Source organism: Labeo rohita, chromosome 23, assembly GCF_022985175.1.
Source record: "Labeo rohita strain BAU-BD-2019 chromosome 23, IGBB_LRoh.1.0, whole genome shotgun sequence".
Classification (NCBI taxonomy): domain Eukaryota; kingdom Metazoa; phylum Chordata; class Actinopteri; order Cypriniformes; family Cyprinidae; genus Labeo; species Labeo rohita.
Genome location: NC_066891.1, coordinates 6,599,681 through 6,624,674, shown reverse-complemented (window position 1 = coordinate 6,624,674; position 24,994 = coordinate 6,599,681). Strand labels below are relative to the sequence as shown.

The 24,994-nt window shown below is 33.0% G+C and overlaps 3 protein-coding genes and 1 long non-coding RNA gene across 4 annotated transcripts; 1 reads left to right on the top strand and 3 right to left on the bottom strand.

Moving 5' to 3' along the window:
* The first annotated feature begins 709 nt into the window (after positions 1-709).
* irx7 (iroquois homeobox 7) lies at positions 710-1,931 on the top strand. The gene is made up of 2 exons (XM_051096463.1): positions 710-923; positions 1,084-1,931. Exons 1-2 carry the CDS (start codon positions 717-719, stop codon positions 1,816-1,818), a joined length of 942 nt encoding a protein of 313 aa, XP_050952420.1. The 5' UTR covers positions 710-716; the 3' UTR covers positions 1,819-1,931.
* A 3,719-nt stretch (positions 1,932-5,650) lies between these two features.
* On the bottom strand, positions 5,651-11,717 carry cd40 (CD40 molecule, TNF receptor superfamily member 5). The gene is made up of 9 exons (XM_051096464.1): positions 11,577-11,717; positions 9,599-9,683; positions 9,185-9,307; positions 8,858-9,007; positions 8,567-8,657; positions 7,062-7,120; positions 6,580-6,675; positions 6,216-6,235; positions 5,651-6,113 (listed from the first exon to the last, which is right to left on the bottom strand). Exons 1-9 carry the CDS (start codon positions 11,604-11,606, stop codon positions 5,880-5,882), a joined length of 888 nt encoding a protein of 295 aa, XP_050952421.1. The 5' UTR covers positions 11,607-11,717; the 3' UTR covers positions 5,651-5,879.
* Positions 11,718-16,756: 5,039 nt separating this feature from the next.
* Positions 16,757-20,105, bottom strand: LOC127154910 (uncharacterized protein C1orf87). Its single transcript, XM_051096789.1, has 5 exons — positions 19,968-20,105; positions 19,161-19,409; positions 17,266-17,334; positions 17,026-17,173; positions 16,757-16,926 (listed from the first exon to the last, which is right to left on the bottom strand). Exons 1-5 carry the CDS (start codon positions 20,103-20,105, stop codon positions 16,757-16,759), a joined length of 774 nt encoding a protein of 257 aa, XP_050952746.1.
* Positions 20,106-20,413: 308 nt separating this feature from the next.
* On the bottom strand, positions 20,414-21,864 carry LOC127154724 (uncharacterized). The gene is made up of 3 exons (XR_007825509.1): positions 21,775-21,864; positions 21,433-21,547; positions 20,414-20,563 (listed from the first exon to the last, which is right to left on the bottom strand). It is a non-coding gene; the product is annotated as an uncharacterized LOC127154724 (long non-coding RNA).
* Positions 21,865-24,994: the final 3,130 nt, after the last annotated feature.

Below are 24,994 nucleotides of genomic sequence, written 5' to 3'. Positions count from 1 at the left end.
GATGAAACAGCCTCAGCAAGATGGAAAAAAGTTTATTCTGAGCCGTTAATGTGCGACATTTGAAGGTGTTCCGATGGCTTTCAATCGTTTCTCTCGGCTGAGCTTCATTCATTTCAAGTGTTGCATGCAATCAAGATTAAATAAAGCATATAAAACAAAACCAAAATATATTACATATAAATTAAATGTTTAAATATTTTCTAAAAAAAAAAAAAACATTAAAAAAGCAATAAATGAGAACAATAAAATGGCCTACCAATAAAATATTTGATTGTTGGCTTCAAATCATCAAGACTTTAAAAAGTTTAAATAGGCCTAATATTTATCCTATAAATTAGAACAGATGTTCTACATGAAGCCTTTTTTTCCATAGTTTTAATAATTGTATTAAAGTATTTCAGATCGATGTACGAATCAAACATCAATTCCATTTAGGAGCATCTCCAAAAAATGGCAATTTCAAATGGAGCCCTACTATTTTCCACTCTTCAGTACGGATAAGCGTGAGATAAGCATCATGAGTTTAAAGACTTTTAGAGGCCGTTAAAAGGAACAACCGAAATTCTCCTTTGAAGGGATTTAGCCCCAGTGAAAGCCTTTGGATCACAGCTGTCAATCAAACGCCGTGGCACCGCCCACTGGTGCGGCTCCGCCTATAAAGAGCGCCCGTGAACTCGAGGGAGTGTCATTCAAACACCAGAGCTCAGGGAGTAAGGATGCCTGCTTCACCAACGGGGTTTGGAAACTTCTTCATGGACAGAAACATCAACATGCCCGCTGGATATCAATTATTGGGCTGCCCATCTGGAATGCAACAGCCACCGCCACATCTTGTGGGCATGGCTGGGGTTCCTTTACCTTTCTCAGGAATACCGGGGTACAGTTTCATCCCTTATCCTCATCCGGGACACATGGCACACATTGTAAGTATTATGAATTATTTGTTTGTTACATAAATATAAATGCAATTTTATGCAAGTGCATTGTAAATAGGACTTTGAGATTTGATTTTGTACGTATTGTAATGAATACTTAAAAAAGTATATTTTCCATATTCTAAAACGCTCTCTTGCTTACTTTCAGAGCAATTCTTATGACCTCAAAGCTGCATCACCGTATCACCAAGCTCTCCTCGGACGTGGAGGACCCTATTACACTCCTTACCGTCCCATGCCGGCTGATGACCCGAGTAGGGTCACCAAAGTGGCCACCAGAGAGAGCACCAGCGCTTTGAAGGCCTGGCTGAGCGAGCACCTGAAGAACCCATATCCCACCAAAGGCGAGAAGATCATGCTGGCCATCGTCACCAAGATGAGCCTCACGCAGGTGTCGACGTGGTTTGCAAACGCTCGGCGCCGCCTGAAGAAGGAGAACCGGGTCAGTTGGGCCTCTAAAGGAAAGTCCGACGAGGAGGACGAGGAAGAAGAGGCTGAGAGTGAAGAGGAGGAATCTTTGAGGAAAGTCACGGAGGATGAAGATGAAATCGATCCTCAAACAGTTGATGAGGAGGAGGATGATGTCGCGGTGTCAAAGTCGGTCGAGGACCGTTTAGCAGAAGGACTTGAGCAGCAAAAAGAAAGTGACAAGTCTGACACGTCGTGTGAGACCAGAAAAGAAGTGTGTAAACAAAACGTCGAAGTCCAGAAACCTAAAATCTGGTCTCTCGCGGAAACCGCGACCTCTGATATTGTAAAGAAACCCAGCGAACTGAAACATCACAGTCCAGACTTTGGCAAGTGGTGGGCTGGATGGCCTTCAAGAGACTCATACTCACCTGTAAACCTCTCCACACATGACCTTCTCAAACAAAGTCAATGAAACTGTTCATCCAAGACACCACAGACTGAATTTTGCACTTTGAAAACCATTGGGAACGTTTTGTTGTGGACGTTTGCATACAAGATTTAATCCAATGCCTGGTTTAAAAACCAAAGGATGCGTGTTGTGTAAATATTGTACATTTTATTTTGTTTAAATTATAAATGCATTTACCTGCTGACTTATTTTTGCTAAAATAAAACGTTGAAAAATGTAAACGTTTTGGTCCTGGTCAATTGTAATGATTTTAAAGTTATTTAAATGCAAGTTGCATTGTTTTGGTTTCAGTTACACTACTACTTTCAGTTTCTAGTTGTAATGCTATAGTTTCTCGAAGTCCTAAAGACCCATTAATTAAAGAAATAGTCACGAAAAGCTTCCCATTTCAGTGAAATTAACCCGCGCAAGTGTTCCTACCCGCAATAAGATTTTTTTAAAATGGGCACAACAGCAAAATAATTAAACGGACCACTGTTTAACAAATAGGAACATTATTAAATGTAATAATCGAAATAAAAAACATATAATAATAACAGGCCAATATATAGGTCGTTATGCTGTTTAAGCAAACTGTACAGGCCTACTGGCTTTAGATGCGGTTTATCCAATCAAAACTGGAACAAAACTAAACTTATAAAATACATAAAGCTTCATAGGTAATCAAATTTGTCAATAATTGGATTAAATAAATCTTTCTATTGGAATATTGGCTATTTAACAAAGCGTTCTAACGCATCTCTTCCTATCAGAGAACTCAGTTTTATAGTCACACATTTATCCATGATCACTCTCTGAAACCTTAAAAAGTACGTGTTCACAATTGAACTTTTATAAACGATATTTGACGTCGTCCGAGAATAATTCTCCGATTTTGGAGGCAGATCAAGACGCGTTCAAAGCGTTTTACTTCAAGGATGGATTTAGGCTTCATGTTATCAGTGAGGACACTACTATTAAGGGATTTGCATATCTGGCTCTGATCTGTTAAAACAATTCAAAGCAGCGCGGATTAAGGACATGAATTGTTCCGTCTTAAAGGGTGATAATTAAGATTATTCTCCTGTTTAGTCACGACTTGACAGACGAAAAGAGCCAGAGGCTTCTACCTTTACCCCCACTTAGTGCTTAAATGTAGGTGCTAGGGGATCAAACATGAACAAAGTGAGAAAATAAATGGTATACTGACAGAAAAAGTCAAGTGCAAGAAGTTAAACCTAAAAGTAATAAAAGTCAACTTGAAGTGTATAGAATAGGCCTACTGTATAGCATAAAAAAAAAACAAGTCCACAAGTTTAAATCAATAAATAGGCTAAAAACAAAAAGTCTAAAAGTAGTAGTAGTAAAATGAATAAATGTGGTACTTACAATTCAATATAAAATAAAAGAAAGTTCAAAAAGTAAAATAAAATAAATGGTACTTGCAATTAAAATTTTCTGTGCATATGTCACCGACAATACAACTTTTTATTGCTGCTGGGAGAACTTGCATCAGAAAATGATCAAAACACTCAAATGTCAAGTAAAATGATCCATCAAGGAATGATGCATCACAAATCTTGCCTCCTTTGCTTTCTTTTATAAATCTCTCTGACACAAACACGCCAATGGGATTAGGCCTTGGGACAATATTCTGTTTTTGCGGCCTCCCCTCTGCAGAGGGAATGATAAAAGGAAAACTCTTCCTTGCCAATCACCATGGCCTCCATGTAAATTCAAAGGCCTGTGGCCTGTTAATCCAAGGATAATGAGAAAACCCCTGGGTACAAAAAAGGAGCACCTCCCACCCGCCCCCCGAGCACATATTCACAGCTAACACACCACTGGGCACAACAATCTCCTCCATGCCCCCCTTTCAGTGGCCCAAATGATGTGTAATCCCAGTCTAAACATGACAGGCAAAAGGCTGTGATATTGAGATAAGGATTGAGGCGTTGAACAATGGCGTGAGATACAATGCCTAAATCGGCCATCAATGGGCTTCCCGATTCAAGCATATGGTCATACGCTTTGGATACTACAGCCTTATTTATAGTTCAACAAGCTACTTGTATGTGTTTGTTTAGCTATATACAAAAATTAGACTTGTAGGACTCAAAAATCTACACACCAATACATTTTTTTCTTTTTCTAAAAAATAAAGAGATTTCAGGAAATTATTGGGAAATGTGATTTTACTGTAAGTCAAAACTGAGATAGAATGGTTATGCCAAAATACATCAAATATGGAAATGGCAACCTCTTGTGGACAGTCAGAGTATCCCACAATGTATGAGTAATTCATTTGTCAATAGTTTTTTTGTGGACATTTCACACCTCAACACAGCACAGCAGTGAGTGAGTATCTTACAGTGGAAGATGAGTAAATACTTATGGAGATTTAAGATTGTTTTAATATGTACTGAAAATCATGTTTTTTTTTAAACATGTAACGTGAGTTTTTTCCCCACTAAACTCAAAATAAAACAGAACAATCCCAATGAACAATAACAATTGATGTACAATGAAACTATTTACACTTCAAAATGCAATGGAACACGGATATCACAACATTTAAACTACCAGTCAAATGTTTTTGGGCAGTAAGATTTTTTTTTTTTTTTTTCTCTTTTGTTAGAAAAAGCAGTAATATTGTGAAATATTTTTACTATTTAAAATAACTGTTTTCTATTTGAATATATTTTAAAATGTAATTTATTCCTGTGATCAAAGCTAAATTTTCAGCATCATTACTCCAGTGTCAGTGTCACATGATTCTTCAGAAATCATTCTAATATGCTGATTTGCTGTTCAAGAACATTTATTATTATCAATATTTAAATAACTTTTGTAACATTATACACGCTTGGAGTGTGTGTGTTCGCGTGTGTGTGGGGTTATAGAAATTAATACTTTTATTTAGCAAGGATGCTTTAAATTGATCAAAAGTGATAATTACAACATTTATAATGTTACAAAAGATTTCAGATAAATGCCGTTCTTCTGAACTTTCTATTCATCAAAAAAAAAAAAAAAACAAACAAACAAAAAAAAACTAAAAAAATTCTACTACTACTAATAATACATGTTTTTTGAGCCGCAAATCAAAATATTAGAATGATTTCTGATGCATCAATTTACTGGAGTAATGATGCTAAAAATTCAGCTTTAAAATGACAGGAATAAATTACATTTTAAAATATATTCTAATAGAAAACAAATAGTAAAAAATGTATGTTTTGCTGTACTTTGAATCAAATAAATGCAGGCTTGATGAGCAGAAGAGACTTGTTTAAAAAAACAAAAAATCTTAGTGTCCAAAAACGTTTGACTGGCATTGTAAGTTTAACTTTTGTTCTAATAGCAAATAAATGTACAAAGGCAAAACATTAAAAAACAATACACGATTTTGTGAACAAAACATTAATGATTCTATTTACATTTATACATCCAAGTTAAACATTTAATGTTCTAAGAATGTTTTTTCTGTCATTACGATTAGGTGAAAATGCCAATTACTGAACATTCAGTGAATGTTTAAACTTGTTCAAATTTTTAAAATGCACAATCATTATGTAACACATGACCTGTGTAACCCACAAAGTATCCTAAATATAAAGTACCATTCTTTAAAATTTGGATGGATGCATGTGCGTTCATTTAGTGCAGCCTTTCTACATCACACTGGTGTTGTGAGACTACAGCTGATGTGAGGAAAATCTCCTCAGGAGCTTTCCAAGTGCTTTACTTCTTCCTCGCTCTTTTAGAATAAGACAGCATTAGTGTCAGTAAAATGAGTGCATGGAGGCATGCAAGCTCATAAAGTCTCCCTCGCTAAATATCATTTTGGGAATGAATAATGAGCTCACAGCAGCATTTTGTAACAATGACAGCATACATTTGTGTATGTTTAAAAACACAAAGCTCATGCTGTGGAGCTGATGTTTCAGTCATTATATAGAACACTTTTATGATTGTCTACAATACATACATGTTTGAGGACATTCAGAGTAAGCACTGCTTTATCATGTAATGCTCTATGTTGACAGATGTAACGTGATGGAGCACAGCTATTTGTGTATAGTCTACAAAGATGAATTTGTTTCAGGATGTGAACTGACAGACTCTTTGCCATGCTCTTGTTGTACAGGGTGTCCATTGTCAGTCATGTTACTCGGTGTAGGGCTCACAGGTGTGCTGTCATCATAGTCCTCCTCAGGCTGTTGTTGTCTTAATGGATGGTGTGCTTTCTCAACATCTGTGTCTTCATGCAATCTTCTTATACCTAAGCCTGTTATCTTTTCAGCTTGTTTGGGGAGCTAAAAACAAAAGAATGATTATTATTAATCTTAACACATGAAAATGACTATTTCACAGAAAGACAGTGTTGTTTTTACATTATGTTGCATGTAGACATTTACCTCTGTCCACCATTTATATCCTAGAAAAAATTAGGAGAGAAAAATTATTAATAAACTCTTATGATTAATCAAAGCTATAATGTGATATATCTTAAAAGGATAGTTCACTTAAAAAGTTTTCAAGTTCCAAACCTTTGTGTTTCTTTCTTCTATGGAACATGGAACCAAACAGTTGACGGTTCCCATTGACTTTCATAGTATGGAGAAAAATACTATGGAAGTCAGTGAGGACCAGAAAGAGTTTTTTTTTTATTCAGTTGAAGAAATTCATACAGGTTTGGAACAACTTTTTTGAACTTTTATTTTTGTGTGGACTATTCTTTTAGGAATCATATTGTAGATAAATGTAGTAATTTATTAGTACTTTTTACGATGCAAACTGCTACAGCTCCAAGTATGATGATGAACACAGCTGCAACTATCCCTCCAATGAGAAATCTGTGAGCAGGTGTACCATCCACTGAAATGTGACAAAGAAAAAACACAATAAACTCAGATGTCAATCTACTACATGTCTAACAGCGTTGCTAATCAAATCATTACCACTGACAGCATTGTAAAACATTTTATTTTGAATTGCAATGCACACACGTCACAGTCTTGTTTTAAATAAGCATGGTTTTCTGATTCTGGTGAAGTGATCACACCAGTTCAGGCATACAGGAACTGGACTCCACCCACACTTCTCTAAAGTTTCACTACTGTACTTTCAACGCCCACATGGACTTTTTTAGGAACTAACAAATTAACAGCAGTGTCAGTTCTATTCACAATTAAACAGTCGTATCGATTTTAGATAAAGGCTGGTGTCACTAAAAACAAGATCACATTTTAGAGAATACTCACAGCAGATCCGGTCTGAGGTTGAACTGCCAGGGGCATTTTTATCATATCCGTAATCACATCTAGACACAGGAAAAAAACAAAACAAAACAAAAAAAAACAAATTTAAACAGACAGTAAATAAAACAAATATTTATTATTTATTTTGTGACATAAGACCATAAATCTGACGGTCAAATTAAAATAATAAACAAAAAAAATACTGTTCAAGAGGTTGGTAAGAATTTTTATTGTTTTTGAAAGAAGTTTCTGATGCTCACCAAGGCTGCATTTGTTTGATCAAAAATACGATAATGACAGTAATATTGTGAAATATTATTACAATTTGAAATAGCTGATTGCTATTTGAATATATTTTAAAATGTCATTTATTCCTGTGATGCAAAGCTGAATTTTTATCATCATTAATCCAGTCTTCAGTGTGGAAATAAGTTTTTGCTGCTTAATATTTGTGGAAACCATTTTTTCAGGATTCTTTAAAGAGACAGTTCACCCAAAAATGAAATTACCCCATGATTTACTCACCATCCTAAGTGTATTTGTAAGTGTATCTCAAGCCATCCTAGGTGTATATAACTTTCTTCTTTTAGACTAATACAATCAAAGTTATATTAAATGTCCTGGCTATTTCAAGCTTTATAATGGCAGTGAATGGGTGTTGAGATTTTGAAGCCCAAAAGTGCATCCACCCATCATAAAAATCGCTCCACACGACTCCACGGGTTAATAAAGGCCTTCTGAAGTGAAACAATGTGTTTGTGTAAGAAAAATATCCATATTTACAATTTTAAATGTTCTTGTCACATCGATTCACTTCAGAACATCTTTATCAAGGCCATGTGGAACATTTTTTTTTAATGATGGATGTATGCACTTTATTGGACTTCAATATCTTAACTGCCATTATAAAGCTTGGAAGAGACAAGAATTTTTTTTTTTTTAAATAACGCAGATTTTATTCGTCTGAAAGGAGAACGTAATATGCATCTGGCTTAAGGGTGAGTTATTTTTTGAGTAAACTATCCCTTTAATGAATAGAAAGTAAAAAACAGCATTGGTCTAAAACAAATCTTTTATAACATTACAAATGTCTGACACTTTTGGTCAATTTAATGCATCCTTGCTGAAAAAGTATTAATTAAACAGAATACCAATAATACTAATAAAACTAATTAAAACTAATAAAAATTATACTTTGATAATAATAATTATTACAAAAGTATACTATTAAAAAATAATAATATTAAAAAAAAATCATAGTCATCCCAAACTTTTAAACCATATTGCATGTTTTGTTTGGGACAGTTTCAAATGATTTCAGTCATTTAATTTAAACTTAATCAACCTGACTTATTTACATTACACCTGTATAAGTAATCCTAAAGGGTTAAATAAGGTAGAAATAAACATCCAATGCATGCATGTTACTGTGTAGATTAATCTCCAAATAACACTAGCATATGACAACAGCACTGGCATAAAAAAAGGACACAAAAGATTTTTCATACATTGTCCATGTCTGGCAAGTGTCCGCTGAATCATGGGTGGAGAATGTTCCATTTTTACATGCCTCACACACAGTATCACTAACCGGTGAACCTGCGAAAAAAATACAGAGAAATGAGGATTGAACCATATTTCATTTAAAAAATATATTTTACTATAAAACCTCTAAATCACTTCAGAAATAATGGTCTAGACTCTAAGGGACATGACATTATTACTGTACGGAGATACAGTTCAGGACAAAATTAAAATAAACCAGTGGTTTTGTACATACATACTAACTTCAAACAAACCTTTTTTGATGACTCTCTGTCCTGGCTTGCAAACTGTGTGTTTTCTACAAACGTCACAGTCGTCATCGTTCATACAGTAGTATCCATCTTCACACTGACATTTGATTTTTTCGGTCGTACTGGGATTAAAATGTGGTTTAAAATGTAAATCTGAATTAAACACAAAAGCAAGAGAAAAAACAGTAAGCTTCAGAGACCTTAAATTATCTCCTGAGAACAAGTTACTAAAACAAGTGTCCAAAATCATTGATACATTTATCTAAACTATATATACATTTTTTTTCTTCTAATATTTCAGCAGTAATACTTTAACATGTGAAAACTCACTGGTATCACAGCTGGGCTGGCGTTCACATTTGGTTTTGCTTGTGTAGTCGTCCTGATATTCTCCATCTTTGCAGTCCTGACAGCGCGGGTCCTCGCAGTTATCGTCCACCAGCATCCTCTTACCTGTGACATACTCACAGTAACTACCTGCTCTGACTGGACTCATATATTAAGAGTCGAATATTAAAAGAGGACTAAGATTAAGCAAAACATGATAGTATTGATGGGTTTATTTCAAGGTAACATGTGAAACAATATCAGCTAGTTAAAGTAGGGCCTGGACAATTAAAACAAAATGGTACTGTAGCTGAGAAGACTATATCTGCATAAGGGAAGTAGACTATGTGATGATACTTCCTCTAACCTATGCCAATTTTCTATTGCGTCACATTGAATTACAGTTTGTCCACATACCTGGTCCACACTTCTTACAGCATTTAACATCCTTCATATAATGTGTTTTCAATTCACAGCATGACACAAGGTATAACAATGTGACCTGTCAAAGATAAATGCATAAGGAACATTATGAATACATTGTGCTGTGCTTAAAATCCTTTACCTAATTTGTGTTTTGTTTCAGTTAGCATAGGTTTTGTATTACTTTTAATAGTACTTTTTTACCTTTTACTAAGAATTTTAATGTATTTAAAGAAGTCTCTTTTGCTCACCAAGCCTGCGTTTATTTGATCCAAAGTCCAGCAAAAAGAGAAAAGTCGTAAAATATTTTTACTGTTTAAAATTACTATTTTCTATTTGAATATATTTTAATTGTAGTTTATTACTGTGATTTCAAAGCTGAATTTTTAGCATCATTACTACAGTCACATGATCCTTCAGAAATCATTCCAATATGCTGATTTGCTGCTCAAAAAACATGAATTATTATTATGTCGAAAACTGCTAAGTATAATTTTTTCAGGTTTCTTTGATGAATAGACAGTTCAGAAGAACAGCATTTATCTGAAATAGAATTTTTTTGTAACATTATAAATGTCTTTACCATCACTTTTGATCAATTTAAAGCATCCTTGCTAAATAAAAGTATTAATTTCTATAATCCCCCCTGGCTCCAAGCTTTTGAATGGTATAGTGTATAATGTTACAAAAGCTTTTTATTTCAGATAAATGCTGATTTTTAGATCTTTCTATTCATCAAAAAATCCTGAAAAATGCATACAACTGTTTTAAATATTGATAATAGTAATAATAATAACAATAAATGTTTTTGAACAGCAAATCAGCATATTAGAATGATTTCTGAAGGATCGTGTGACACTGAAGAAAGAGTAATGATGCTGAAAATGTAGCTTTGATCACAGGAATAAATTACATTTTCAAATATATATAAAAAGAAAGCAATTATTTTAAATAGTAAAAATATTTCACAATATTACACCTTTTTGACAAAACGATTGAATCCAATATTTGGTAATATTACAGCATAATGACACATTCAAGCATTCAAGTTTTTTTTCTGGTTTGGTCATTTTTGCCTGGGATCAATTTTAACAAAGTGGGAAACAAAATCCCCAAAGAAATACAAAAGTTATAGATTTTGGAAAGTTGTTATACACCGTGTGAGCAAATTCAGTGTTAGTGTTAGTCCAATGCGACAACATTAACTAGTATTTTCGGGGAAAATAAAATCCTCTATGGGTCGAAATGACCCGAACACAACATAAGGGTTAAGGCCTTGTGACGTCAACATATCAGCGCCCATAAAGGAGGACGTGGTCCACTCCACAAAGAATAAAACTGCTTTTTCTACTATACTAATATGTTTAATAATATGACTAATGGGTTTCTTTTTTTTTAAATGTCTAAACATCATTATTAGCACATGTACGTTAAAATCCTTTTATAAGCAGTTATCATAAAATTAGCTATTAATGATCAACGCTGTATTGAAATGGTAAGTATATTTTTGACCAATTTAAGTGCACATGGGGTTCTTTAGACCCCCAAACAGAACATAGGGAAATCTTGAAACCGAAACGACGTACACAGCCGAAACGGAAAGTCCCTGAGATCCCCACCCAAAAGGACTGTTTTTTTTTTTTAACACAGAAGACTGCAAACCTTACACTAATGCATTAAATATCTATTTTACAACAGACAATGCAAATGTTTTCATGTCACTTGCACACAGACACTTCAAATTCTTCTCCAAAACATACGCAATCAAATCGAAAGTGAAAGTAACGAGTCATTCTTTCAGTAACAACGACGAAGATCTAAACGTTCTACATGCTTCACATGACAAATATTTTAAATGAACTGATTCATTGTTACATTGAATATAAACAATTTAAAACAGCCACCATGAACATTCATGCACAGGAAACATTTCCGCGCCAAGCGTTACTCAAGCGTTAAGCAAATCACTTACCAGCAAACAAAGAATGAAAACTGTTTTCATGATGATATTATCTGTAGAAACGGATCCTTGTAACCGATTGTTAACGCCTCACAAACACATAAGACACTGCAGGCTGCAGATACTTAAACTGACGCTTGGCAGAATCGTGAGGGGATTTCTTCCTGCAGACACGCCCACATGTGACATGTGACCATTTCCCATTTCCTCATGCAATTCCAAGAAGTGAGAGTAGAAATTCTACAGAGGTATTAATGTTACCGATAGGTTAAGTCATGATAAAACCGGTAAAGTTTTGACACGTAATTATCTAAATTGATTAAAGAATTAATTCGCGTTTTAGAGGGATTCTTTGAGGCATCCGGAAAATTGAGTTGAATAATCGTTAATATTGTAGCGCCCAGATTTTATAATAGTTGAAATCGATGTTTTATTTTGCACCAGTATGAATCATTATAAAAGGCCCAGGTTATATCATGGAATAGGTTTATCTGTCAGTCTAAATCCATGACAAGTGTTACTCAACCAGACAGAACTTCCCAGCTTGACTTTCACTTCCTACAGACCATAAACTCTAGCCTATTACTATTTAGTCACGCCACCACTGACACAACGCTTGCTTCTTACATGGAAGTGACATTTATTAATGTATTTACATACCTGGTTTAATGTCACCTTAGTATCGTCATAAGCAAAACAAAAATCATACAGTTGAGGTCAAAAATTTACATACACCTTTCAGAATCTGCAAATTGTTAATTATTTTACCAAAATAAGAGAGATTATACAAAATGCATGTTATTTTTTTATTTAGTGCTGACCCGAATAAGATATTTTGCATAAAAGATATTTACATATAGTCCACAAGAGAAAATATTTTTTTTTGTTTTTTGTTTAGCAATAGTCCCTTGTTTGTCCTGAACAGTTAAACTGCCCACTATTCTTCAGAAAAATCCTTCAGGTTCAACCAGTTCTGTGGTTTTTCAGCATTTTTGTCTATTTGAACTCTATCCAACTATGACTGTATGGTTTTGAGATCCATCTTCTCACACTGAGGACAACTAAGGTAATCTTTGTGTTTGTTTGTTTGTTTTTTGGTGATAGTTGTTCATGAGTTCCTCGTTTGTCCTAAACAGTTAAACTTCCCGCTGTTTTTCAGAAAAATCCTTCAGGTCCCACCAATTCTTTCGTTTTTCAGCATTTCTGTGTTTCGGAACCCTTTCCAACAATGACTGTATGATTTTGAGATCCATCGTATGCAACTATTACAGAAGGTTCAAACACTCACTGATGCTTCAGAGAGAAACACAATGCATTAAAAGCTGGGGATGAAAACTTTTGAACAGAATGAAAGTGTACATTTTTCTTATTTTGCCTAAATATCGTTTTTTTTTTGGTTCACTTAGTACTGCCCTTCAGAATCTACAGAAGATACTTACATGTTTTCCAGAAGACAAAATAAGTTCAAATTCAAAATGCATTGTGTTTCCTTCTGAAGCATCAGTGAGCGTTTGAACCTTCTGTAATAGTTGCATATCACGGATCTCAAAATCGTACAGTCATTGCTGGAAAGGGTTCCAATACACAGAAATGCTGAAAAACTAAATTTGTGGGACTGAAGAAAAGCGGGCAGTTTAACAGGACAAACAAGGAACTCATGAACAATTATCACAAACAAACAAACAAACAAAAAAACAGATGTGGATCATTCAGGGAGTGAAGTGTATGTAACCTTTTGAACAGTGGGCCATTTTCATAAATTCAAATATTATTTTCTCGTGTACTATATGTGAACACCTTTTATGTGAAATATCTTATTCAGGTCAGTACTAAAAAAAACAACATGCAGTTTGTATGATCCCTCCTATTTTGGTAAAATAATTAACTTTTTTCAGATTCTTCATAGTGTGTGTAAACGTATGACCTCAACTGTAGTTCAGCTGTATTTAATGAATGGACTGTGTGACTAAAACAGATAAATGCTGTGCACTAAGACATGCCATTGCTTGTAATCATTTAGTGTTGGTCTCAGTGCAGTGACACCAACACCAAATGAATGAACAATAGCCATGTGTGAAAGACAAGAAAGTAATATCAAAACACAGCTCATGAAACAAAATGTTGATACAACGCCAGCATGATTTGGCACATTTCGCCACAGTGAGAAAAGAAGAGCAAAACATTATGTAGCATCGGTTTTACAGCCACAGGTGAATCCCGTCCCTGCTAAAGGGTTCTCCCCTATAAAAAAAAAAAAAAAAAATCCCATATCTGGATTCAACAAACAGCAGGAGGAAATCCCCATGTTACAAGGAAGTTGTTTTGGAATATACATGCCTGAGTAGATTTAGGGACATACCGTGAAAAAAAGAAGAAATACTCTGAAATCAGTGATCTAATCCGGCAGATCCCAGCACAATGACGTCTGAATTTAGGAACTTCAAACTGAAATTTTTCATAACATAGGGCTGATCGTCTCACTTCCTCACAAGGTAGACAGTCTGAGAATTATTTGAGGCATGGCATACTGTAATTAAACGTTCTACTGAAAAACCCTTTAGTCCCATGAGGAATAGTTCAGAGAATACGGACGTCACATTTTCTATGTCAGTTTTCAAAAAAATGGCTTTTCTCTTTCAAGACACTGCTCAGTCTATGGCACTTGTTGCATAAAACTTGCCTACAAATTACAATACAGTCTGTATGCATTCAAAGTGCAATAATTGACCAGTATGCAAAAGATAAATGACAAATTCAGCAAAAACATCAGTAAAAATACATCTGTAGAGAGGGAACTTCAATAGTTTACACTAATCTCTTGACTAGTGGCAAATGAAATAGGATGTAAACACTTCCTTTTCTCAGTCTGTCACTTTTTTACTCATAGGCTATTTTAAGTAGGTGAAAATTGACAGCGACACATTAATATGTTTGGGGGTTTTTAGAGTTCTTAGAATTAGAATACAATCTTTAAACGTTGTTTAACTCTTAATGTTGTTATTAAATGCTTAAACGTGTATTCAAAAGGAAATTAATTTGTGAAATTAAACTACTAATTTGTCCCCCCAAATTATGTGTCAGTTTTATAGCTAAAATATGAAGGGGAGGTCTAATAGTTCATAATCAAAAATCATCATTAGATTTTTGCATTTTCACAAATGTCCACAATGCCAGAATGATTGTCTGGGCATTCAGTGTTGTGGCCTTTGCTTTCGCTCTGCAGCCATTTTTGCAACGCCCTAGGCAGATATTTCCCAGTATAGTACAAATCCAATCTATTTGAACAGGGAAAGACAGAAATCTCAGAAGGTAGATAGCGTGTTATCCTTAATTAACAAATTTCAACAACAATATTGTAAATTCTATCACATTTACCCCCCTTTATATCACTAAAAAACAGTAGATTTCCGGTTGGCCATTTTAATGCGCATGTGCTTTCCAGCGGAAACAAGCAGGTGATCGGTAAGACGATCTGCAATTTTAACTCTAACTTTAAAAGTACGTTACTAAAGCAAGTTACCTACCATTATTATAATTATTACTGTGAGTATCTGAAGTACATGTTGTAAGCATGGTTGTTATGGTCGCCAGGGCTTCGCTACAAACATTTAACGTTAAGTTGAAGTGCGTATGCTTCTCTAAATGTGTTGTGGGTAAGTCACATACCACTTTCGTGTTCACAATACTAATATACATCTATTTATACTATACTTTAACAGCGTCATAGTGATTTGTTTGTGTCTGCTGTTCGCCATACTGTTAAATTGTGTTACTCCCAGTGGTCTTTCAGACACATTTGGAAATCCGTGCGGGTCAAATTTGAGAGAGTATAACGTTACAACCATCTGTGCATTAAGACAACAGCAGTGTAATAATACATAGCCATAAAAAATGCTTTAAATGAGAACTTTTTTTTATAGTCACGTAGGCCTCATTTAAGAATGACCTTAAATATGCATGCCATATGGCTCTTTATCACACAAACACAGTTTTTTACTCTTTTTAGATGTCTGAAAACCTCAGTCTAACTTAGTTTAGTCTTTTTGCCTTTTCAGCACTTGATGGATAAAGCAATGTATGTTTTGGTCTCGTTAAGTTCAGTGAAGAAAGACTAATATTCCTCAATGTATTAAGATAATTTATTTCTTTAATCATCTTGTTTCATTTGAAAGTAAGAATATGTGGGTAACAAATTACAAAAAGGTGTAATTTGTTGACATGATGTATTAACTAACATAAACAATGAACAATACATTTAGTACACTATTTATTAATCTTTGTTAATGTTAGTTAATACAGTTGTTTATTGTATGTTCATGTTAGTTTACAGTGTTAACAAACACTACTTGTGATTTTAATAAGCTAATGCACGAGTAAATGCTGAAATTAATATTAGCTAAGATTAATAAATGTTGTAGAAGTATTCATTCTTAGTTCATGTGAACTAATATATTTTACTAATGTTAACTAATGAACCTTATTGTACAGTGTTACCAGTATGTGTTACAGGTGAAACTTTGCCCTCTTGTGCTCGTTTCCAGTATTGCATATTAAAAAACATTTCCTGCAAACCACAAACTCCGCAATGCCCAAAACATTGCAAAAATAATGCAATATTCTTGAGATCACATCTGATGTGCATCTGTTTTTTTTAATTCTTGCACCAATTTATTGCTTGAATATTGAAGTTATAGACCATAAATGACTATTACACACATTAGAGCACCAAAAGTGAATTGTTATTTCAGTTTATGCACCAATTTCTTGCTTGATTATTGAAATTATGGACCAGAAATGACTATTAGCGCACACTGGAGCACCAAAAGTAATTTTTTGATGAAAAAACAGTTGATTGTTGACCAGTTAAACTGCAGAAAGTGAGAGGGAAGTTAATGTATTGAAACCTGACAAAAAATGTCCAGGTTCATTTCACCCCAAAGCCTAAAGGAAAATAAGAAATTACACTTTTCTTAAAGAAAATTACAAAATTACAAAATGTATGTTTTTATTTATTAATCTGATTACTTTAGGATTATTATTTTTTTTATAACTTGTTGAGATTCACTCAGTTTTCCATGTTGAAAAAAAAATGTAATAGCATTTTCTACAGGGTCATTGTTATTGTTTCCAGACAGAGCATTTATTGAAAATGACTGCAGTACTGTAGCATTTGCAAAGGTTTGAGAAAAAGGTTAAGCAGTGTGTAGTTCCTTCAGTTGCCGCAGAGCTGATGCAAGGTGAACTTTGCCCTCTTGCTGAGTGTTACGCGTGACCTCGCTGACCTTATGCGGACTCAGATTCAGATCAAAGATGAGGCTGTAGTTTTGTATCAGGCGTTTGGCTTGGTCTCTATCCACATAACCTAAAACAGTGTTGAAAATATACTTTCATTGTACATTATCATGGTTTTCCTAGGAGTCCCAGTGTTGTGCTTCAGACAGGCTGTAGGATGGTTTTATACCTGTGTTTTTGGTGTCACACATCTGTAAGGCCATCTCCATCTTCTGGAACCTCTGAAACCATGTTTCTCTTTGTTCTGCATTCACATCGCTCCTGTCGCTCACTGATTCCAGGTCAGTACTGGACACTGACGCATCCCAGATCTCTGCCTGAGAGAATCGTGTTTAAAAACATCCATCAAAATGTGTTTTTCTATTTTCTGAAAATATTCTGAGTAGTTTTGACAGGCTCATTGATAGACCTGAACACTTTGCTGTTTCTCTTCTTGTATAGCTTTCTGCATGAACTGCAGCAAGTCATCATAGTGCACCTGCAGAGCAGCATGTTGAGTAAAATGCACTGAACATGATCAAACATAAAATCATTTCACATTAAAAAAATAAAAAATGCCAAACTTTAGGATCAGAATCAAAAAGAGCTTTACTGCCAAATATGCTTACACACACTTTATTGAAAATAATTCCCACAGAAAACCATATATGCGTCAAAACACTCTAACTACAATTTGAAGGAGTATAAACTGACCTTTTAATGTTTACATTTAATGTAGAGAATCAGTAAATGTATGGAAATGTGTGTCATGTTTATATAAAAGCAGTTAAAAATAGTTTTTAAAAAATGAAAAAATCACGCAAATCTCAAAATCTTAAGAAAAAAAGTTATATTTTGCAAAAGCAAAATCTAATTTATTTCTTTAATCAAGTAAGAATATATGGGTAACAAGTTACAATAAGGTGTAATTTGTTGACATGATTAATGTATTAACTAACATGAATGAACAATGAACAATACATTCAGTACACTATTTATTAATCTTTGTTAATAAACTTTGTACATACTTTGTATGTTCATGTTAGTTCACTGTGTTAGCAAACCCTGCTTTTGATTTTAATAGGCTAATGCATGAGTAAATGCTGAAATTAACATTAACTGAGATTAATAAATGTAGAAGTATTGTTCATTCTTAGTTCATGTGAACTGAGGTATTTAACTACTGTCAACTAATGAACTCTATTGTAAAGTGTTACCAGTATGTTACAGGTGAAACTTTGCCCTCTTGTGCTCATTTCCAGTATTGCATATTAAAAGCATTTCTATCTATCTAGTTATCTAGCTATCTATCTGTCTATCTGTATGTCTCAAAAAGAAAATAAATCTATTTTGATACCAGTATTCTTAATTGTCATGAAATAATTAAAAAAAAATGGAAAACCAGGTAAATCTAAAAAAAACAAACATTTGTTTCATCTCAAAAACTTAAGAAAATGAAATTATATTTTGCAAAAGGAAAATGAAATGTGTGTTTTACTCCACATGAAAATAATGTCACAATGACAATTTAAATTAAAAAATGGAAATTTGTATGTTTTATCTAAAAAAAAAAAACAAACAAAAAAAAATGTAAAGAGTAGAGCTGAAAGTATATTTTGCAGAAATAATTTTAAATCTATTTTCAGTACCAATATGCTTAATTGTCATGAAAATATCACAACGATAAATAAATACATGAATAAATAAATAAATAGTTTCTAAGAAATGTAAAACCGGGTAAGTCTCATAAAAACATAAAATTGATATTTCATCTCAAAATCTAAAGAAGAAGAAATTAAATTTTACAACAAGAAAATCCAATTTATTTTTTTTACTTTACATGAAAATAATGTCACAATGATTAAATGAAAAGAAATGAAATGAAGCAAACAAACAAATAAAAAAATAATTTTTACAAAATGGAAATTTATGTTTCAACTCATGTAAAGAAAATTAAGAGCAGAATTTATATTTTGCAGAAATAAATTTAAATCTATTTTTAATCCCAATATGCTTAATTGTCATGAAAATATCACAATGATAAATAAATAAATAAAAAAACTGGTTTATAAACAAAGTTTAATAATTAAAACAGTCAGTGGTGTATAGTGTCATATGAAACTAGTATATGAAAAGAGAACAGTTAATTATTTCAGCATGTTTAGATTTCTTATTTAATTTATTAGATTTAATAGATTTCTTATTTAATAATTCTTATTTGTTATTTTTGCTGAACGCATATACCACTGAAATTGTATCATGGTTCAAATAATATTATTTGCTGTAATTCCCATAGGTTCTGTTTGATAAATGATCTCAAAGTACCTGCTCTGGGTCGGTGGCGTCACTGAAGGTTTTGAACATACAGGCCAGTGTGGTGAGCTTCAGAGGGAGTTTCAGTTTGAGGAAGAGATATGTCAGTTCTGACTGACGGATGTTTCCTGATCGGGTCGGATCGAGTGATGTCACTTCCTCCTCGATGGTCTGGAATGTTTGTGGTTCCAAATCCTGCAGTTCCTCTGAGATGGATGAGAGGAGGCAGAACTCTGGACTGGATTTAATCCACTCCTCTGTCTTGACATGTGGAGTGAAGTTTTAGAGAATTTATTTTTTATATAGTATGCACTACTATTCAGAAGTTTGGGGGCAGCATGATTTTTTTTTTTTTTTTTTTAAAGAAATTAATACTTTCATTCAACAAGCATGTGACAGTAAATATATTTATAATGCTACGAAAAGATTTCTGTTTCAAATAAATGCTTTCTGTTCATCAAAGAATCCTGAAAATACATCACAGTTTCCACAAAAATATTAGGCAACTGTTTTCATCATTTGGTGATAATAAGAAATGTTTGTTGATCAGCAAATTAGAATAATTTCGAGGGATCATGTGACACTAAAGACTGGAGTAATGGTGCTGAAAAATCAGCTTTGCATCACATTAATAAATTAGTTACTTAATAGTAATATTATTTCACAATATTGCAGTTTTTACTGGATTCTAAAGCCAATAAATGCAGCTTTGGTGAGCATAAGAGGCTTTAAAAACATTCCAGCCTTAAACTTTTAAACAGTAGTGTATATATACTTACAGGTTAAACAAAAAACAGCATGCACATTATAGTATCTTACCTGTTCCTCCATAATATGGAGATTTTGCATGATTTGTTTTGTGTAACCAATGTTGGTTGTAGACTTCAGATGTATGTAGGACCGTGATCGATCCCCACATGGTGCCGTCACACACTGTCTGTCCGGAACCTGGATCATTACCAAACAATTAGCATCTTCTGCACGAGCTTCATTCTATATAGCACATTTATTGCTTCTAGTAAACAATGAAAAGTGGATTTCAGAAGCCTTAACAGCATTATTATTTTGATAGGTAAGAACCAGGTTTCAGTACTATGGACAGTGCAGTCATTTGACCTCAAAAGTCATCAGTTGGCTAATGCAGTCACACATCGCTAAAATAAACACAAGTCAATGGTTGCAAAATTACTGTAAGATTGCGAGTTGGATGTTATGTTGAACGTTCGATGTAGTTAATGCTGTAGTTGAGTTTTACCTGTCTGAGGGCATGTAGCAGGTTTTCTGTTTGCTCATCTGGTCTTGTATGCTCCAGGTCATAAGAAGGTGATTTTCTGCTTAAATCTCTGTCCATGACTCTGTTAGGTGGACTGCGTCTGTCCTCCGAGCAGTTTGTTACCTCAAGATGATCTGTAGGACTATATACATAATATTAAATGTATTTGTGTTATTGTTAATATTAAATATATAATGTTGAATATAATGGCAATGGTAAATGGCATTTTATTTTATTTTTATATTTTGCATAAGCTTATTTTACATTTTATTTCCTGGTATTTTTTCTATCATTTTTTTTTTCTTTTATCATTTCATTTTCTTTTTGCTGTTTTTGTTTATTTTATATTTTTACCATTTTTTTAAATTTTGAATATTTTGCAGAATATTATATTATTATTATTACTGCTATTTTAGCTCATTTTAGATTTTATTTCATGGCATTTTATTATTTTTTTGCCTGACTATATAAGTAAATGGGTTTTAAAAGTCTAAAACTGGTCTTGTAGCTAACTAAATGGGAATGTTAATGGCTTATTTGTTTGTTTGTTTTTAAGTTTCATTTTGCTCTACACCATTTGTGCTGTGAACAAACAAACAATAAATACATTTTATTTCATTTTTTCCTGCACCAATTGTGCTGTGGACAATAATAAGTAATAAAAAACAATATATATTTTAAAGTAATATTTAAATTTTACCTAAGTTCTAATTTAAGAATTATAAATTAAAAATAAATAAATTCTACATCATTTAAAAGTATATTTGTATTGTTTTTTTAATACATTTTCACCTGTGTATAGTTTTACATTTACATTTTTTTTAATAATAAAGCTAAAAAAAGTAAGTAATATTTAAATTTGACCTAAGCTCTAATTTAAGAATTATAAATAAAAAATAAATAAATTCTACATCATTTAAAAATATATTTAGATTTTTTTTTATGTACGTTTTCACCTGTGTATAATTTTACATTTACATTTTTTTATATAATAAAGCTAAAAAAAATTACCTTTCTGTCCTGTCAGCAAAATACTTAATTTGTTTCCCACCAACAATCTTCACCACCAGCTGTGGCCTGATGGTCTTCCCTGTGGTTTTCCATCCATCCATGATGTGAGAAGCTCCTACAGAGAAGATAATGAGAAACAAATGAGTGATTGTTTAAATACACACATGGATATATTGGGCATGAAAAGCAATTTCACATTTAACAATGAATGCGTCTGCATTAGATGACAAGATATCAAACCTCAGAACTGACTGACTTAAAGATTATAAATCTATAATTTAATGTTGTAAATCACATTGGTGTTTGAATGCTGAAAGGAAGCAAAAGAAAATATTTACTTACCTACTATCACTGAATCTTCGATTTTTGTTTCTTTCAGGTCTATAAAACAGCTCTCTTCAACAGACCAGCACCCTTTTCCTGAGGTGATATGTGTCTGACATACAAGAATGGGTGAGGTTAGGAGCAGCAATATCCACAAATAAGAACATAGCCTGTTCTCTCTAGGGTTCTCTGGACTCGAGGGGTATAATCTCAACTGTGCCATGGTTACCTGAATGGCTCAACCTCTCCACCACAGCCACTTCCAGTACATACACAGATAAGAGTGATTTATTACAGTCCGCTTCTAAAAGAAAGTCATTCTGTCTGACTAAATGATAAGGTAGGTAAATGGGGTTTTAAAAGCCTAAAAATGGTCTTCTACCTTACTGGATGCCAATGGTAAATGTTTTTTTTTTTTTTTATTTTTGTTGTTTTCTTTATTGTTATTTTGTTTATTTTATATTTTAATTCATAATAATAATTAATTTATATTTTGCATAAGCTTATTTTATATTTTGTGGTATTTTTATTTTATTTTATTGCTAATAATTATTTTATAAAATATATTATTATAAAATATTATTTTATTTTATTTTATTTTTGCCTGACCGATATAATGATAACGCAAGTAAATGGGTTTTAAAAGCCTAAAACTAAAAAACTTTTTAAAACAAAACAAAAACTAAAACTGGTCTTCTAGCTGGCTAATTAATTGCGTTTATTGATTTGATTGATTATCCTCCAATAATAATAATAATAATAATTATGAATTTATATTTTGCATAAGCTTATTTTATATTTTATGGTATTTCTTTTATTTTATTTTATTGTTTTGACTACAATAATAACATAAGTAAATCGGTTTTAAAAGTATAAAACTGGTGTTCTAGCTAATTAATAAATTGCATTGACTGGTGGATTGATTGTCCTGCAGTAAAAATAATCATAATAAAATAATAATAATTGTTGTTGTTGTTGTTGTTGTTGTTATCATTGTTGTTTTAATATTAAGATTTTGCAAAATCTTATTTTATTTGATTGATTGTATATAATAATAATAATAATAATATTATTAATAATAATACATATATATTTTGCATAAGCTTATTTTACATTTTGTTTTTTATGTTCTAATTTAATTTTTTATTATTTTATTTTTTTGCCAGAATATACAGTAAGTAAATGGGTCTAAAAAGCCTAACACTGGTCTTGCTGCTAACTAAATGGGAATAGTTAGTGGCATTTGTATTAATTAATTCATTAATTAAATTATTTATTTATTGATATATTTAATGTTTTTAATCTTATCTTATTTTGTCCTGCACCATTTGTGCTGCAGACAAACAAACAAACAATAAAAACTTTTTAATAATATGTATATTTTATAAACTCTAAATTAAAAAATAGCAAATAATTGGTAGTTTACCATTATTATATATTGTCTGCCAATATGCTAACTCTAGTTAACAATTTCAATGCAAGAATTAAAGTTTTGTTTTTTTTTTTGAAGTACTTTCAAAATATCAAATCATTCAGTCGTTTATGTTGATTCAGTTGTTTGGGTGTCCAGGCTGGTGATTTAAACTGCCACCGCAAGGGGGCCACCTCACACAGGAAGTAGATCTTTCATTCTTAATCTTTCAAGTGAGCGCTGACAGTACTTTCAGGTCAAGATGACATTAGTAATCAACAGTACATTGCTCATACTCTAGGATTTATTTCTTGTTATTCAGTTCCATAGCAGATAAAATCTTCCAGGCAGTGTTCCCACAATGCTGATCCTATCAGATCCGTACTGTCAGGGTGTTTATTTGATGGCAGTGAAGCCGCTAATAGAATCTGTTTTAATTTCAGCACAATTCCTGATAAGCTACAGGGAGATACAGACAGGTAAAATTGGGTTAATTACCCATGGAGGACCTCAAACCGGTTAATCCACTGTCTTGGATTGAAACGTGAGAGCAGAATGTGCTTCTGATTAGACTTTCAGTGGTCAAATGAAAGGCCAGCACGTGGTGGATGAAGAACACAAGTCTAATAAGCGCTGCGGTTCCCTATTTTGTTTGATTTGTGCAAATTAAGGCGTGAAAGTGGCTCTTAATGGATGCGGAAATAGCTGGTTTTGGGGCGCATCAGTAGTCGTGGCACATCCCAGTGTATCTGCCTTTCTAAACGGCTTAACACGGTTGAAGTGTGAAAGTCAGACGGCTAATTCTGATCTTAATGATCAAAATGCGATCCAGCCGGTGGAGGCTCGGACTCCCTCCACGAGGCAGATTGCACAGCCCTGAAACCTCAAAGGAGCATAAAATCACAGAGTTCAACCCAACTTCAGAGGCAAGCAAAGATGGCAAAATGAAGCCAACGGAAAGATGAAAGAGAGAGAGGGTTGGTTAGAGATCTGGGATGTCAAATGAAAGACTGTAGGTTCAAACCTCATAAGAGATGATTCAGGAACTCTACCGAGGCTCTAATCTACGGTTAAGATCCTAAATGAATGTGTAACGATTCCGATTGGAATTCTGTCAAAATTTGGAATAAGTCCTGATGGGATCAGATAATAAATCCTCTTAGAATTAAATGAGAAGCAACTGGATAAGTAGGAATTACTACAGTGAATGATTTTTTTATGAGAGCTTTGCTTGTTGTATTTGAATAATGTACTTTTGTTATATTGAAATGCTCTTGTAAAACCCCAGTCCTTCTGGATTTCTTCCAAATTATTATTTAAAAAATTCTGACTAAATATACTGAAAGTGGTGTCAGGATTGCTATTGCTTATTGTGCACAGCACCCTAGCATTGTTGCACAGGTCAGAGATTGTGTAAGTAATTTTTTCTGAGCAGATATTGTAATTTTTATAAGTAGTCTGCTTGATGCATAAGTTGCCGGAAAAAAGGGCTCAGAATGACAAGGAGTAATATTTTCTCGGAATTTCATGGCCCTGTTTAGATAAAAGGAAGTCTCTCTCACAATTTGCTACTTTCTTTTTTATTTATTTATTTAATATGTGTTTGTCCAAGAATTCTACTGATCCAGCATTTTTTCTTACATATCCTTAAAATAAATCCATCTCAAAAATGTTATATATATATATATATATTTTTTGTTCTGCAACAGGATTTACAAAACTTGCAACTTACAGAAAACGATATTATAAACGAATATTAATGAAATAATTCTATTATTTTGTTTAAAACCTAATTGTTTTAATTTTATAGATTTTAATGTTAATATT

Coding starts and splice junctions, on each gene's coding strand:
- irx7 (XM_051096463.1), top strand. CDS start 717: ATGCCTGCTTCACCAACGGGGTTTGGAAACTTCTTCATGGACAGAAAC. Junction 924..1,083: donor CGGGACACATGGCACACATT/GTAAGTATTATG, acceptor GCTTACTTTCAG/AGCAATTCTTATGACCTCAA.
- cd40 (XM_051096464.1), bottom strand. CDS start 11,606: ATGAAAACAGTTTTCATTCTTTGTTTGCTG. Junction 9,008..9,184: donor CCAGCCCAGCTGTGATACCA/GTGAGTTTTCAC, acceptor TGTTTAATTCAG/ATTTACATTTTAAACCACAT. Junction 6,114..6,215: donor GATATAAATGGTGGACAGAG/GTAAATGTCTAC, acceptor TTTTGTTTTTAG/CTCCCCAAACAAGCTGAAAA.
- LOC127154910 (XM_051096789.1), bottom strand. CDS start 20,105: ATGATCCAGGTTCCGGACAGACAGTGTGTGACGGCACCATGTGGGGAT. Junction 19,410..19,967: donor TCCATATTATGGAGGAACAG/GTAAGATACTAT, acceptor CCACATGTCAAG/ACAGAGGAGTGGATTAAATC. Junction 17,335..19,160: donor ACGCCACCGACCCAGAGCAG/GTACTTTGAGAT, acceptor GCTGCTCTGCAG/GTGCACTATGATGACTTGCT.